Raw genomic sequence first — 17,280 nt, 5'->3', positions numbered from 1 at the left:
GCTCTTCACCATGTAAACATGGAACACATTTCAACAGCTAAATGGTTGAAATTACTTATATAAAAATAAAAGGGTTGTATTCAATCCGTATCGCGATTGACATTTAAAAGGCAATGTCAGTGGCAACTGCATTTACAGCAAACCGGCTCAATTGGAAATCACCTTTAAAATTTCAGGCACGCTCAGCGCAGATTGTCAGCGATAGGGATTGAATCCAGCCCTTAAATTAGTAGACATAAAATAGTAATCTGTAGCACACAGTGGGGTTATAATTCTGTGGAATTATATGCTTCCTGTCACATTTTCCACAAGGCTGCTGTTACGCCACAACTCTTTTTCAAAAGAGTATGCTGTCATCTGGTGGACATAACTGTAAAAATAAAAAGCCATTGGTCTTAGAGGCAACTATAAAATGTTTGTACAGTAACAGGTCACTGAGAAAAAGAAAAAATAATTCCAAATTCATAGCGGTTACAATACATGCACATTAAAGTTACATCTATCAAATGTTTAACAACCATACTTGGTTCAAAAAGATTCCTTTTACTATTAAGACACTCTATTGACAGTCTTAATTCACAGGAGAATTATTTTCCAACCCGTACGCATGTCCAAAATAACTAGTAGGACTTAGAGGTTTTCAATCAGAAATCAAAGAGTTGTTTCACAAGAGCCGTAACGTACAGAGTTTAGTGGTTCAAGCGCTACACAACATTTTCTGGAATGTTTCAAAGACATTTCACAATCATGGGCGTCTGACTTTCTGCACGTTTGTGTTTCAATACGTATTCACAGTTCTGAACAAACCTATTCCTGTACTATGAGTTTGGCTGAACACTGTGCCTTCCCCTGGTCGTTGGTGGCCCTACAGGTGTAAACATCCGAGTCCTCTGGCCCAACTTGGGCCAGGACCAGGGTGCAGAACCCGTCCTCTTCATACTCTATCTGCACCCGGGATGACTCCTCCAGAGGCTCCTCCCCCCTCAACCACACCACCTCTGGGTCAGGATACCCTGAAAGGAGAGGTCAGAGGGGTGAGAGAGAGGAAACATCCAATGACAAGAGCTCAGGAATGGAATGTAGTTACACACTTGAACTAAAAAGCTTAACGTGTATTACACAGCAGGATGCATCTGTGTGTCCTTGAGCAAGGGACTTAGTAAGGCATGATTGCTCTTAATCAATATCCAACTTTAAAACAAAGCATTTAAAATCCTTACAAGCCCCAGCTGAACGTGTAATTCGGACAACCAAACATGTCTAATAAAGCGATCGAGATGGAAGCTGTTTGTAGTGTAATGCAGTGTATAGGTAGGTACCTGTGAGGTGACAGGAGAGGCGGGCGGTGGAGCCCTGGGAGGCAGTCTGGTCCGTTGGGGTCAGGGAGAACTGGGGCACCCCCTGGAGTTTGACCTCTAGAGACTGCAGGGCCTGCTCTGCCTCAGGACTCAGGGGGCTGTCTGTCAGGGGTCAGACACAGGGTCAAGGCTCACATCAGGGTCATAGCCTGGTCAGCCAGACTGAGGACAAGTCAACCAATGGTATGCGTAGTGCTCATCTGGTTGACCCGGGCTAACAGGGTCATATATCACTAGTGGTTTTGGCATTAGAAGTGGGTTCGCATGCTCCTAAAGCACACCGTTGCCTCATTTTGTATCACATTCCAAAAATGTAATTTCATAATGAAAAGTTGCACCCCTGTATATCACATGAGGAATGGTAGGGTTATGAGAAACGGACATGGTTTGTATTGGGTATGGCAGGTTTTGGAAGTATGGAGGGAGGTCTCACCTTCTGCAGGGGTGGTGGGAGAGCCAGGCCCATCGGCTTTAGACAGGAGAGCCATCCTCTTCAGCGCCAGCAGGGCTTTCCCTGTTTTCTAAAGGAGATACACAGAGAGGCTTCAGTCAGTTTCACACACCAACTGGGGGATGATGAAATAATTAAAGAACTGAAATGTAGTAAAATACAAAGTGTCATCTTGGTGGGGAACTCACTACCTACCTTCCACTTCTGCTTGGCGAGGTACCTCTTCATCTTCTCCTTGGAGAGACACTTGGTGGTGCTGGGGTCTGCTGAGATGGGCTCAGCTATCCAGGAGTGGACCAGAGCCTCCTCACAGGATATCCTGCGCCTGGTTGGGGACAAAGGGTTAGAGGACATATGGGGGGGTTAGAAGGGAGACAGAGATGGTTAGAGGGGAGACAGAGAGGGTTAGAGAGGAGACAGAGAGGGTTAGAGGGGAGACAGAGCTAGGCTCATCCATAGACAGTCACTCAGACACTATATATTGCTACAGGAATATGGTGTAGTCCAAGACCTTGGTTCCTTGTTGAGCAGGGAGCTGATGAAGTCTTTGGCCTGGTCAGTGATCTCTTCGAAGCTCTCCTCGTCAAACTCCCACTGAGCACCAGTCACCAAGGCCAGGGTCTCTGCCTCACTGTTACCCTGGAAGGGAGACTCGCCACTCAGTCTGAACACACACACATGCAGAGACACGCACGCACGCACACGCACGCACACGCACGCAGACACGCACGCAGACACGCACGCACGCACGCAGACACACGCACGCAGACACACGCACGCAGACACGCACGCACGCAGACACGCACGCACGCAGACACACGCAGACACACATGCAGACACGCACGCAGACACACACACGCACGCACACACGCACACACATGCACGCAGACACACACGCACACACACACGCACGCACGCAGACACACACGCACATGGATTTGAACTTGATATATGAGCAATACCAATGTATGGCCACTAGGTGGCAGAAAAGCTCAATTTTGTCAAGCCCTATTGTAGGCAGAGAAGAATGTCTAATTGAGAATGAATGAAACAGAAAATTGCCTTAGTACTCACAATATGTAGCAGATGACTCCAATGCTCCACATGTCAGTAGCTAAGCTAACAGGCTCATAGCCAATCACCTCTGGAGCCACAAACTCTGGTGTCCCGTGCATCACCTTCAGGGGAGTGGAGGGGTCTGGAGGAGAGACAACACCTCAGGGTAATGAGGATGAATCCCAAATGACACCCTATTCCCTACATACTGGTTATGTCACAAATGACACCCTATTCCCTACATAGTGCACTAATGTTGACCAGGGCCTTTTTCAAACACAGCCCTATGGGCCCTGATCAAAAGTTATTCCCTATATAGGTAATAGGGTACCATTTAAGACACAGACCATATATCACAGTGAACACAGAGGCAGACATCATTCCTTTTCCAGGTGTTGCAATGTAAACCAACAACGCTTCCAAAACATGCAGCACCATTCAACACCCTTGGCTCTGTCCCTCAGCCAGCCCCACACTCACCCAGCTTGCTGGCCAGGCCAAAGTCAATGATCTTGATGCACGTGCCAGTGTGGTCAACACACACTATGTTTTCAGGCTTCAGGTCCAGGTGGATGATGTTCTGCTGGTGCATGTAGCCCATCCCCTCCACGATCTGCTGCATGTAGTGCACACTGGCCGGCTCGGTGTGCACAAAGCTGTCGTCCACAATACGCTCAAACAGCTCACCTCCGGCAATGCTGCACACATACAATCACGGGATCAATAAGGTTGTATTTTCAATTTGATTCAATCCAACTCAATTCAAATGAACTCAATTCACATTAGTGACAGCGGACATCATACATTTACTTCTACAGGGCTCTATGGCTTCCACTGCCATGTATTGTGGTCAATGGTTTGTCTAGATTCTATACTTACAACTCCATGACCATGACCATCTCTGGCTTGAGATCATAGGCCCCCAGACACTGGACCAGTTTGGGGTGGTGCAGGTAGTTCATCAGCTCTATCTCTTTACGGGCCGCCTCCCTCTCCTTGGCCCGCCGGCCCTTGTAGAACTTTCCTGCACACACACGGCCCGTCTCCTTGTGAGTCAGTTTGAACACCTGGCCAAACTTCCCCCTGTGGAGTGTCACAGGAGATCGACGTCGTTAACTAGAAAATGTGGTTTGCTTGCTCCTCTTTAGGTGTTTTTCACAGTAATGAAAGAAGTTGTAGTGGTAGTGGCGGCTGTAGTAATAATGGTAGTAATAGATTTTTCATAGGCTACAGGTTAGTGATAGTGACCTATTTTGGATTGGCTGTAGGTGTGGAGTTACTATAATGGGTTATAGTGGGCTGGTATAGTAGGGTAGAGGGAGCACTACAGTATATCATCATAAGCCATATAAAGTGTTTTTAAGCTCTCAACATGTTTTGTCTAAAGGTTGTGGCACCGATTTCAGTTTTTAATGTTGAAGCCTGCATGCCGCCATTGAAATGAATGGGGATACAACCAGCTTTATAGTTTATGAAGTAGGAATGATAGCAAAAAGTTGTGTTGAAGGTATCTATACTGCTCAAAAAAATAAAGGGAACACTTAAACAACACATCCTAGATCTGAATGAAAGAAATAATCTTATTAAATACTTTTTTCTTTACATAGTTGAATGTGCTGACAACAAAATCACACAAAAATAATCAATGGAAATCCAATTTATCAACCCATGGAGGTCTGGATTTGGAGTCACACTCAAAATTAAAGTGGAAAACCACACTACAGGCTAATCCAACTTTGATGTAATGTCCTTAAAACAAGTCAAAATGAGGCTCAGTAGTGTGTGTGGCCTCCACGTGCCTGTATGACCTCCCTATAATGCCTGGGCATGCTCCTGATGAGGTGGCGGATGGTCTCCTGAGGGATCTCCTCCCAGACTTGGACTAAAGCATCCGCCAACTCCTGGACAGTCTGTGGTGCAACGTGGCGTTGGTGGATGGAGCGAGACATGATGTCCCAGATGTGCTCAATTGGATTCAGGTCTGGGGAACGGGCGGGCCAGTCCATAGCATCAATGCCTTCCTCTTGCAGGAACTGCTGACACACTCCAGCCACATGAGGTCTAGCATTGTCTTGCATTAGGAAGAACCCAGGGCCAACCGCACCAGCATATGGTCTCACAAGGGGTCTGAGGATCTCATCTCGGTACCTAATGGCAGTCAGGCTACCTCTGGCGAGCACATGGAGGGCTGTGCGGCCCCCCAAAGAAATGCCACCCCACACCATGACTGACCCACCGCCAAACCGGTCATGCTGGAGGATGTTGCAGGCAGCAGAATGTTCTCCACAGCTTCTCCAGACTCTGTCACGTCTGTCACGTGCTCAGTGTGAACCTGCTTTCATCTGTGAAGAGCACAGGGCGCCAGTGGCGAATTTGCCAATCTTGGTGTTCTCTGGCAAATGCCAAACGTCCTGCACGGTGTTGGGCTGTAAGCACAACCCCCACCTGTGGACGTCGGACCCTCATACCACCCTCATGGAGTCGGTTTCTGACTGTTTGAGCAGACACATGCACATTTGTGGCCTGCTGGAGGTCATTTTGCAGGGCTCTGGCAGTGCTCCTCCTGCTCCTCCTTGCACAAAGGCGGAGGTAGCGGTCCTGCTGCTGGGTTGTTGCCCTCCTACGGCCTCCTCCACGTCTCCTGATGTACTGGCCTGTCTCCTGGTAGCGCCTCCATGCTCTGGACACTACGCTGACAGACACAGCAAACCTTCTTGCCACAGCTCGCATTGATGTGCCATCCTGGATGAGCTGCACTACCTGAGCCACTTGTGTGGGTTGTAGACTCCGTCTCATGCTACCACTAGAGTGAAAGCACCGCCAGCATTCAAAAGTGACCAAAACATCAGCCACGAAGCATAGGAACTGAGAAGTGGTCTGTGGTCCCCACCTGCAGAACCACTCCTTTATTGGGGGTGTCTTGCTAATTGCCTATAATTTCCACCTGTTGTCTATTCCATTTGCACAATAGCATGTGAAATGTATTGTCAATCAGTGTTGCTTCCTAAGTGGACAGTTTGATTTCACAGAAGTGTGATTGACTTGGAGTTACATTGCGTTGTTTAAGTGTTCCCTTTATTTTTTTGAGCAGTGTATATTGAGTCAGTCTGCACATGTCAACGTCAGGGTGGGGTTTATAGCGGTGGTCAGTAGTTGTGGTCAGTAGTTGCGTGGTTGTGGTCAGTATACAAGCAACCTATTCCAGACCGGTCTGCACGTTTTAAACTTTGAATGGCGTTTCTAGCTTAAACGGTGGAGGACTAGTAGTAATTTCTCCCATTCAAGTCTATTACCCCTGAAATCCATTTGGATTCATGCAAATAGTGTGGTAGTGTGTAACATATATTTAGTCTCAAAACTTTCGTTTTTTTACCAACAGTACCACTGCAAATGTTAGTTGTTTTAATGGTTTAAGCCTATGGAGCTGAAAAGTATAAGTGGGTATCAAAACGTTTTTTTCCCAGCATACTGCGGACGGTCAGCCTGTACATTTTAAAGTTGTTTTGGTGTTGGTAGCTTTTACGGTTTTGGCAGCGGAAGAATAAGTATGACCAACAGAGTAGTTTAACTGCTTTACACATACACAGAGCGAATAGAGTTGCTTTGCATTAATATTGCCATCCACGCAATGGATTGATGAGACACTTTTGTCCATACAAATCAGAATCAGTCTATGATTACATGAATGTGTGTAGGGGGGTGGGCAAACATTGTCTCGAGGGCCACATCTGGATTTAAAAAATTCAACAAAGGGCCCCACAGATTTTTTGGGGAGCGATTTGTTTGTCAAAATACATTTGCGGGCCAGAAAAAGGGCAGTTATATCGGTCCATTATAATTTCTACAAACTTTATATCTAGTTTTAGACGTTAAAGAGTCGCCTGGAGTGTTTATTTTTGTACCTATAATAATCATAATTTCCCCCAAAAATGTATAAATACTCAAACCTCCCACGGGCTGGATTGAATGGCCTCGTGGGATGGATCTGTATTTTGCCCACCCCTGCTATAGACATACATAGACACACAGTGCTGTGAACCCCATGGACCATAATGCAATGGTAATCGGTGCCAAACCGTCTGTATAATCATGGCTCCAGAACAACTTTCTCCATCTGGAGATAGAGATCTGACCTAGATCTGACCTAGATCTGACCCAGATCTGACCTAGATCTGACCAGGAATGTAAAGGAAGGCTTGCTATCTCGGAGTTATCCCTGACCATGTGACCTGACCAGGAAAAACTCTGGAGGTTTCACTAGGGATTTCCTGGTCAGGTCATGGTCAGGAAAAAAAATCTGTGTCCTAACTACAGTACTAGAATTAAAAGACTATATTCTATGATCCTAACCACTAAATCACTTCGACAACTCTCTGCCTTCATACTGTACGAGTTCAGAGGGAGAGCTAGGTGTTAGTAGAGATACATACACGTGTAAAAGATATGATAGAGTGAGTGGGTCCGAAAATTAAACCACATCCCTTATTCTGACTAAACGGAGATGATCAGGGTTGCTACATGCTCTGTCTGTTTGAACACTTCTCTCTCCTCTATGCTCTGTGACGCAATATTCCCCTCTCTGTTGACTAAACACTGAATCAACAAGTGTTTTTGTCAAGGCCAGATCAGTCATGTCTTTGACATTTCAGAGAGGAGGGAACATTTTTTTTTCACTTGAAAAACATTGTGAACAAGAGCTGGCATGAAACAAGATAATGAGTGTCCCTTATCTAGATGAACAGACATCTTGGTTCATGTCAACCTACCAGAGGATAAGAGATGTTATCGCTAACCTGCTGATCTGGTGGCAGTGAGTTTAACTCATTTTGTTATCTACACTGCATTACACACAGGCGTGTGTGTGTGTGTGTTTTTTGTGTAATGTTTCATGGGAGATACTCACACTCCCAGTTTCTCCAGTACATTGTAGTGATCAGTGACCTTGTGGGTGGAGTCGATGGTGACGTCCTCATATGTCCGAGGAGACTCCTCTTGTGGCTCAGCTACAGATCACACACAGAGACAGACATGTGAGCTGTCAGTCATCAGATAGGCTGCATCAAACGATGCACCTAATGATACAAATCTATAGGAAACAGATTGATTGAGTTTAAAAAGTATTGTTGAAATGTGTTCGTCTCTGCAGCTGAAGGCATGAAGTCCATGTGACAAACAAGCTTGATTAACATTTTACATTTGAGTAATTTAGCAAACGCTCTTATCCAGAGCGACTTACAGTAGTGAGTGGATACATTTTTTGTACTGGTCCCCCGTGGGAATCGAACCCACAACTCTGGCGTTACAAGCACCATGCTCTACCAACTGAGCCGCACAGTATACAGCCACACATGATGAAGTTCAGGGTATACGACTCCTGCTGGAACCAATCAACTAGACACCGACATGGCTCACCTCTCTGCTCCATCTTGATAAGCGGAGACTCCTCACTGGGCTCGCTCACCCCCACCACGTTGTAGGCCCTCACCCGGAAGCAGTACTCTCCCTGAGGCTCAAGCCCGGAGCGCACCTTGTAAGAAGTACTCTTGCAATGGGCTGTGAGCTCACTCCAGCCCCCAGACTCAGCGGGGCCTTTTCTCCTCACCTCCACCACGTAGCCCTGGACAGCACTGCCTCCGTCGTAGCAGGGCCCAGACCAGGACAGGACCAAACAGAGAGGCGAGACCGAGAGGAGAGACACCACAGGGCTGGAGGCTGGGGACTGGGGCCGCTCTGGGACCAAGAAGAGACGGTACAGGCTACAAACAGGTTCCACACAAAAACACACAAAGCACAGAAATATTTTGCACGTGTTATTTACCTATGACAGAAAGAGCGAGGGTGTGCTGCGCCGAGCTCTTGCGGTCTCGTACTACAATGGTGTAGCGTCCTGAGTGCTCAGGTCCTGGCTCTGCGATCACCAACGTACTGCTCTGATCACTGCTCTCTACCCACAACTCAGACCCATCTACAACCTACAGAGAGAGAGAGAGAGAAAGAGAGTCAGACAAAAAGACACAAACTGTACACTCACACGCTCAGAAGGCTACGAAAAGAAGGCTAGATATTTGTTTACTCTTTAGAAAATAATATTGGTACCGGTTCTTTATTTCGTATCCAGCAGGACACCACAGGGGGACATCCACTGAACGCACACGTCAGACGGGCTGTCTCTCCTAGCCGTGCCTCAATGTGGGATGGGGGATCCTTAAACTGCAGCGAGGCTGTGAAAGACAGGGTAAAACAAGTTTTCACTAGAGTCCACTAGAGGCCACAATAATTATTTGTTTACAAAACATTATTAACTGCGTGTGAGAACTGTGTGTGTTTTTGTACATGTAAGTGTTCTGGTGTGTGTATGAGTGGTTCTGTTTGTTTGTACGGCTGTTGTGTTTGTGTGTATGGGTTTATGTGTGCGGGTCTGCAGGCGGGTTTTCATGACCAAACACAGATGACATACCACACAAGTAAGAGCAGTCCTTATGAAACCACGAGTATCCGACAACTACAAACGCCTACACACACCAGTACATAACATGGTCAAGCATACAGACCAAACATTCATTTTCAATGTAAATGAATTGCCAATACTGTTATCAAGAATGCTGAAGATAGAAATGGTTAGGTATCATTTATAACCAGGTACAGATGACTTCCTTATAACCCTGACATTACATTACAGAAATCCTTTTAAGAGCAAAGCCCCAAAGGGCTTTGTGGACACAGCCTCTTTCTGGTCAGTAGTCAAATCAGTATGGCAGTATGGTACATTTGACTAAAACCACTGTGATAAAGCTGCACTTTTGTTTTAATTGGTGTGAGTGTATAAAGCACTTTCTCTTTGAGACAAGAAGGACTGACGTCACAAAACCTCCCGTGGAATGCATTCAACTGATGCCCGTCTAGCCTAACAAATAGCCCTATTTTAAAATCACTCCATTTCAAATTGAATAAAATTATTCATTTACTGGCCTACTTGTAAACAACTTTCTTCTTTCTTACACACAGATTAGATTATGACAAATCAGATTCTGGGCAATCCACTGAACGATGTAAACCTACACCATCTAATGACAAAGTAACAAGTTATCTACACAAAAGTATGCAATTAAGTCAGGGATGGGCAACTGGTGGCCCGTGTGAACTATACATCCTTTTATGGTCCTACCTGGTAACACCTTTACCCAGTTCATACACAATAACACTCTAGCCTTACCCAGACCAGAGCAAAGTCCCTCACCACAGCAGTACAATACACACAGACAATACAGAAGAGTACAAAGGGTCAAACTAAATGTGTAGCTCTAGTATCTGAGGCTGGACGAAAATATGAAAAGCGGTGGGTTGATATAAACACAATAGATGAAAGCAAGGACAACAACTGGACATGTTATACAGAATAAATGCATTGAAAGAGAGACAGGTGCAGCTCTTGGCTTGTTCACAGAGAAAGGGGGAGAGAAAGACTAGTGTGTATCTTACCTGTCCCCGAGCTGGCTCTCTTCTTTGGCGTGACTTCTGTGGAGACTGGTGGAACGGAGGCGATGTGAAATGAGATCACAGGTGCAGGTAGTTAGTGATAGGGTGTGGGAGGGCGTGGCTAAGTGCTCTCTGGACCATAACCAAAGATTGTCTATTATATTTACAAGATATTCGCGTGAAAGCTCTAACAATGGAAATACATGTCCTCAAATATGGAAGGCAGGCGGGAGGAGGCGAGATCAGGTCAGACCATTCTAGCCAATGAGAGGGCAGATACGCGTGAACACCAGGCCATAGAGATAAATAGAGGGCTCATATTTTTATCTGTGCCATTATACTGTCTGTGACAGCATGGGCTTCTCCATTTTAAAGTAGTCAATTTCCTTCATCATTAGCTGATTGCTCCCAACTCATAGGAATCTCCACCCAGTTGACTAGTTTAAAATGGTGGAAGCCCTCAATGGCAACGTCCATGCTAAAACGGGTTATATCCATGATGAGTCCTTTATCTCTATGACAACAGAAACAACTCCGATATAAAGTATTTTTGGGGTAAATTGCCGAAAATGACACGTGTCCACTTATCAGAGCATTTGTAACAACAAATGATCCCTTATTGATGCCACGTGTTAAATCCACTTCAATCAGTGTAGATGAAGGCGAGGAGACAGGTTAAAGAAGGATTTTTAAGCCTTGAGACAATTGAGACATGGATTGTGTATGTGCCATTGAGAGGGTGAATGGGCAAGACAAAATATTTGAGTGCCTTTGAACGAGGTATGGTAGTAGGTGCCAGGCGCACCAGTTTGAATGTGTCAAGAACTGCAACACTGCTGGGTTTTTCACGCAAAACAGTTTCCTGTGTGTATCAAGAATGGTCCACCACCCAAAGGACATCCAGCTAACTTGACACAACTGTGGGAAGCATGAGTCAACATGGGCCAGCATCTCTGTGGAACGCTTTCAACACCTTGTAGAGCCCATGCCCCAACAAACTGAGGCAGTTCTGAGAGCAAAAGGCAGAGGCAGTTCTGAGAGCAACTCAATTTTAGGAAGGTGTTCCTAATGTTTTATACACTCAGGGTACAAGAGATAGTCTATAATGAGTTCATGTTTTACCTTTTTGGGGTCCTCCTGGGCTCGGGGTGTTAGAGCTTATTGGGGAGCTGGATTGTCTGAAGACACTGTCATTGTTGGGTGACATTAGTAACTTTGAGCCTCTGTTTTCCATAATGCTGTTGTTGAGGGCAGGGGAAGTGTGTGAAGATGCGTTCAGGACTCCGCAGATAGTCTCAAAGTCTGCATTGTTTCCATCAGGGGACAATTTCAGTTTCGTATCCCGTAACAGAAGGGACAAAAGAAAAAAAAAACACAACATCAGAATCTAAACTCTTACTGCAGTGCAGTTAACCCTTTGTGTTGTTGGTGTTCATGCAAAATAAAGCCACCGGCTGTATCATCTGAGGCAGTGGCATACTGCAGTTTCGCTGATCTGTGTGTGGTACGCCAGTGATCTGAGCTCACTTCAGCATTGTGTGTGTGTGTGTGTGTTGTCTTACCTCTCACACACACAGCTGCGCTGCTGGAGGTCTTGCCCGCTCGGTTCTCTGCCACACAGGTGTAGGCACCCGCGTCCTCAGGTAGGCATTCCCTCACCACCAGCCTAGTCTCACTGCCATCGAAGAGGGGCTCCCCAAAAAACACTGCCTCACCTGCCCACGGGAACACCCATATACAGCAACAGGAAACTCTCTCAGAGCTCAGGCCACTGACACTAGTCCTCAGCTTCAGTGTGTGTGTCTGTTCGTCTCAGAGAGTGTGAATGTGAAAGAGAGAGACCGGCATAAAGAGAGAAAAACTGAGTATGTGGGAGGGTGAACACCCACTACCCTGAAATGAAAATTCAATTAAGGCGTTAATGGAGGAGCGTGAGCAGTATCACTTGAAAGTAGATTCTTATCCTTCTAACGTGCTGATATATAAAGAACTAAAAAACATCACAAGGTAGTACTAATTTGCAACATGGGCAGCAGAGTGACGCAAATGTGCTTTTTATTTACCTTGCTGTTTGGGCGTTCAAGTCCATTTGGCAATGGATATAAAATGTCGTAGTGGAAATTGAATTTAATGAAGACATTTTCTATTCAAATTCATAAAGTTGAATTCTAATGGCATAGAGCCAAACTGTGCAGGACATGGAGAATAAGGCCTGTCCTCAGCTCACCATTGTGCAGCCAGGACACACTGATTGGCTGACTTCCTGTGATAACCCCTCGGAGTGAGATGTCACTTCCTTCATCCGCCGAGCAGTCCTCCAATGGCTCTGTGAACAGGGGTGGATCCAGACCTCTCAGGGGGGTAGGTGTGGGGCAGCTGTTCCCTGGATGAGATGGTGCAGGTGGGGTGAGAGACAGGGTAACAGGGGGTGAGTGGGACAGGGGTCAGGGGACAGAGAGTATCATAAGCACATTTGAAATTCATACAGCAGGCTGTCTGTTCTATGACAGCCTTATACGCAGGCTCCAATAGCTGTGTTGCTTTGGCATGTGAAACAACCACACGTACATAAACGTCTTTGTGCATGTGCTCTGAAGTCAATCAATCAATCAACACTCAAATCAAACTTTATTTGTCACACGCGCCGAATACAACAAGTGTAGACCTTACCGTGAAATGCTTACTTACAAGACCTTAACCAACAGTGTAGTTCAAGAAGAGTTAAGAAAATATTTACCAAATAAACTAAAGTAAAAACGAATAAAAAGTAACAATAAAATAATAATAACGAGGCTATATACAGGGGGTACTGGTACAATGTGCGGAGGTACAGGTTAGTCGAGGTAATTTGTACATGTACTGTAGCACTTGGATACCGGTAGACCTACTAATTTGGGTGGAATTTGGCCACTCTGTTTTGTCACCCTGGGGGAAAACAACTACTAAAACACTTTTGGTCAGCCTGCCAGCACTAACCGTGGGGTGTTCAGCCTGGCCTGTCATCTTGCATTACTGACAACGTTCCCTTATCGCTGCTTTTGTGTTTCTGTTCTTCCTCTGCTTTAATGTGCTAACCACATCTCTCATCTAGCAGAGTATTTATCAGCTCTCCCTGTTACAGGAAAGACTCCAGCATGCCTTGACACCTACTACATTGTCTACAACACAGACACAAATAGCCCAAACCCACACATGTATATTGGGAAAATAAGCCTGAACCAAAACATCTGCAACAAAAACACTGAGACACTTCCTCTGTGTTTCTCCACCAGACCACCAAATTAGTATAAAGACAGCAGTAGCACACAGCCAACATCTTGGCACTAAAACATCTCAGAGTATCTAAATTGTAAATCTGTTTGTTATGCAACAACACATATTTATTGACAACCTAAAATTGTATCTTTATTTTCATCTTAACATTGATCCCTGGCATTAATCTTCAGCCAGATCCAATGGGATGACACTGTCTGCTTGCTGACGTTAGCCACTAGCTTCTTCCTTGCCACTCCTTCAATGCTGAGCACCCCCTGGGTTCTCTAGAGTGATTGGCCTGCGAAGCTCCTGCAACCGACCTCAACTGATAGATTCCAGGCTCTCCATCCATTCTGCTGACTCAAGGGTGAGGGAATGGTATTTCTCGAGCTTCCACTCATGTGCCTCCTCTATCCTCTCCTCCCAGGGCACTGTGAGCTCGATGAGGACCACCTGCTTGGTCCTCTAAACCAGAGAACGATATCTGGTCTGAGGCTTGTGCTGGCTATCTTCTCTGGGAATTGGAGCTGCTTCTTGAAGTTGGCCCACATCTCCCAGTCACCTGCTGTGGCAAGGATCCCTTTGGTCCTTGTTCCCTTTGCTGCGCTCTTTCCTGGCCTGAGGAAGTGGATGAAAAAGGGGGTGAGTTGTTTGGGCTTTCTCCTTGCTTGCTCCAGTCCCGCGGCCATTCCCGCAGCCAGTCCCGCGGCCAGTCCCGAGTCAGTATTTGGTCATGCTGACACCTGAACTTTCCATTGGTCAGAGGTGCTTGTCAAGAGGACACGTGCTCCAGGTTGGCTGGTCATCCACATAGTGTGTAAAGGAGTGCGTAACTGGCTGCAGGGAAGTCAGGCGAAGGAGAGCAGAATTGGTTAGCAAACGGAGCCCTTTATTGAGGCGAACAAAACACGGCACTCAGAAAACTAAACACCGGGTTACAATAACCCGGCGCAAACCAGCCTGGAGTACACATACATTTACACATAACATATCCACACACAGACATGGGGGGAAACAGAAGTTTATATGCAAGACGAGTAATGAGGGAATGCAAACCAGGTGTGCGGGAAAACAAGACAAAACAAATGGAAAATGAAAGGTGGATCGGCGATGGCTAGAAGACCGCTGACGTCGACCGCCGAACGCCGCCCGAACAAGGAGAGGGACCGAGCTCGGCGGAAGTCGTGACATAGTGTGCAGCTGGGGCTCTCTGCCAACCCCCATGTGTGGAGGTTTGTTGGTGTGGGCAACACATCATACACAGAGAAAAGCAGAAACTTAATCCGCTGCCCTTCCATGTTCCAGATGTCTTGCACGCTCTTCCAGCATGTCCAGCTGCCCTGTTTTTTTCCTGACCTCGGTCTCTGCCTGGCAAACCCTCTCATCCTTGCTGTCCCACAGCATCATAGCCTGACGTGCTTTTGTTGCCTTGTACTCCTCTGCCAAAAAAATGTATTGGCAGCTGCAGCTTGCTGTCTGTGCTGTACAGGCAGATGAAGGAGTAGCTTCTTGGGACCGCCAGCCATCTCCTGAGGAAGTTGTTAATTTTCCTCTCTAGTGCCTCGACTGTTGAAAGAGGTACCTCATAGGCAAGCAGTGGCCAGAAGAGTCTGGGAAGTACCCTGTGTTGGTAGCCACATGCCTTAAACTTGCCTAGCAGTCCGCTCTTCTTCAGAGATGTCATCCACGTGTCAGCTTGCAAGAGCATCTCCTTCACACTCTCTTTGTCATTGAGCTCGGCCCAGTACCACTTCCCCAGGCTCTTCACACTTCCCCAGGCTCGAGGTGGACCACCTTGGTGCCTCTAGACCAGAGAACTTTACCACTTCCCCAGGCTCTTCACACTTCCTCAGGCTCTTCACACTTCCCCAGGCTCGAGGTGGACCACCTTGGTGCCTCTAGACCAGAGAACTTTACCACTTCCCCAGGCTCTTCACACTTCGCCAGGCTCGAGGTGGACCACCTTGGTGCCTCAAGACCATAGGACTTTAGCACTGTCAGGCCCTTCACACTTCCCCAGGCTCGAGGTGGACCACCTTGGTGCCTCTAGACCATAGGGCTTTAGCACTTCCCCAGGACCATACCCATCCTGACGGTGGGGATGGTCTCCTCTCCAATCTTGAATCGGTACCGTTCCTGGACACTTCCCTTTTTCAGGCTTGAACTCCATTCTGGACCATTTGGTGAGCTCTTCCAGATCCTCCAAAATCCATCTGCCTTCTAGAACTGACTTAGCTGTGATTGTCACATCATCCATGAATGTAAAAAAAAAGTTCATCCCCTCCTAACGTCACGATATAATTCACACTCTTTTACTTTCCAGTGCAGATGGAACTGTCACAGTAATGTCATCCTACTCCACAGGTGTTTAGGATACTGCACTCTGAGAGAAACACCGTCACAAAACATGTAAAAGGAGGCCGAGGGCAGGGGGACTAATGTTTTTTCTCCAAACCCCTTCCTCAGGCTGTTCAAAACAAGAACCACATGGCCTTTAAGTGCACTCACAAACAACAACTGGGCATGTAGATTCCTGCACCCGTCACTTCTCAGGTAATGGGCATGAAGCCAATGCTAATTAGGGCAATCTGGAAAATACATGAAATACTGTACATGCTATGCGCTTTGTTGGTGCACGCACAAGGAAGTACACACAATAAATCTCAATACATACATGGCAGCGGACGTCTTGCACTGTAACTATAAACAACGACAAAACAAAAGGCAGTGCTCAAGAAGTACAGAGTCCAAACACAATACAGTATGTTATCTACAATATCAAACTGGTAAGCAGAAACAAAACCAATAAATATCATTGTCATGTAAAACAAGCAAATGTACTGTCTGAAAATGAAATAGAAATGCCTTGTCATGGTGTGTGGTCACTTGTCACTCAGCTATACAGTCTCTGGGGTAAATGTCTGTTCTAACTTGTCTATTACAATGTTGACCTGAGCAACTAGAAAGCAATGCCAATAATTACACTCCTAGACCCCCCCTCCCCCCCATCACCACAACATACTACACCACTACACGCTGACAGACATTACACACACACACACTGAAAACTCTCACACACACACACACAAACACACACTCTTACCTGTACTAGAGGCTGTGTCTATCCCAGTCCTAGTGGCAGTAGCAGAAGTGGTACTGGTTGCCAAGATGTTTTTTCCCTGCCCAGGGGAAGTGTTGGTGGGTCCGATGTACATCCTGAGGGTTGATACATAGCGCTTCTTGGGGCTGCTGTCACTGCTCATGTCCGGCTCCACAATGTCTCTGCATTCAACACACAAACTTAAACAGTCATTTCCCAAGCCGCTTATCAAACATCCTCTCCCTCTCTCGGTCACTGTTGCTCTCTCACACTCACAGCCAACTCATAGTTCAGTCATAGTTAGTCTCCTCCCTCATGCCTCTCTCTCTCTCTCTCTCTCTTTCTCCCTTTCACTTTGTCCCTATCAGTGTATCTCTGTCCCCTTCTCACACCCACCCACCCCCTATGCTCACTAACCCCACAGCTAATAGAAACACACACACACATATACAGAACGAGAGAGATTATCCATACACAAACACAGCCAAAGGTTGCTTTGTCAAGTGTTTGACTTGTTCACATTCACCTGTCTTACTGTTTGAGTGCTCACTTATCAGTGTAGAGACTGAACTTTGGATGTGTGT

The 17,280-nt window shown here is 46.4% G+C and overlaps 1 protein-coding gene across 3 annotated transcripts; it reads right to left on the bottom strand.

Annotated features, from left to right (window-relative positions):
- Positions 1–400: 400 nt before the first annotated feature.
- Positions 401–17,042, bottom strand: LOC106607302 (myosin light chain kinase, smooth muscle). Of its 3 annotated transcripts, none has more exons than XM_045720578.1 (17): positions 16,700–17,042; positions 12,569–12,724; positions 11,904–12,152; positions 11,464–11,643; positions 10,345–10,389; positions 8,962–9,086; positions 8,684–8,837; positions 8,278–8,595; positions 7,769–7,868; positions 3,745–3,948; positions 3,346–3,563; positions 2,884–3,007; positions 2,321–2,473; positions 2,005–2,134; positions 1,792–1,879; positions 1,320–1,460; positions 401–1,013 (listed from the first exon to the last, which is right to left on the bottom strand). In XM_045720578.1, exons 1-17 carry the CDS (start codon positions 16,857–16,859, stop codon positions 808–810), a joined length of 2,751 nt encoding a protein of 916 aa, XP_045576534.1. In that variant the 5' UTR covers positions 16,860–17,042; the 3' UTR covers positions 401–807. The 3 variants fall into 3 exon arrangements, with proteins under 3 accessions (XP_045576534.1, XP_014059609.1, XP_014059610.1); XM_014204134.2 differs by having other exon boundaries at positions 11,904–12,056; positions 16,700–17,039; XM_014204135.2 differs by having other exon boundaries at positions 11,904–12,144; positions 16,700–17,002.
- Between the last annotated feature and the right edge of the window lie 238 nt (positions 17,043–17,280).

Source organism: Salmo salar, chromosome ssa06, assembly GCF_905237065.1.
Source record: "Salmo salar chromosome ssa06, Ssal_v3.1, whole genome shotgun sequence".
Lineage (NCBI taxonomy): Eukaryota > Metazoa > Chordata > Actinopteri > Salmoniformes > Salmonidae > Salmo > Salmo salar.
The sequence above is the reverse complement of the archived record's forward strand: the minus strand, read 5'-3'. Positions and strand labels throughout refer to the sequence as shown.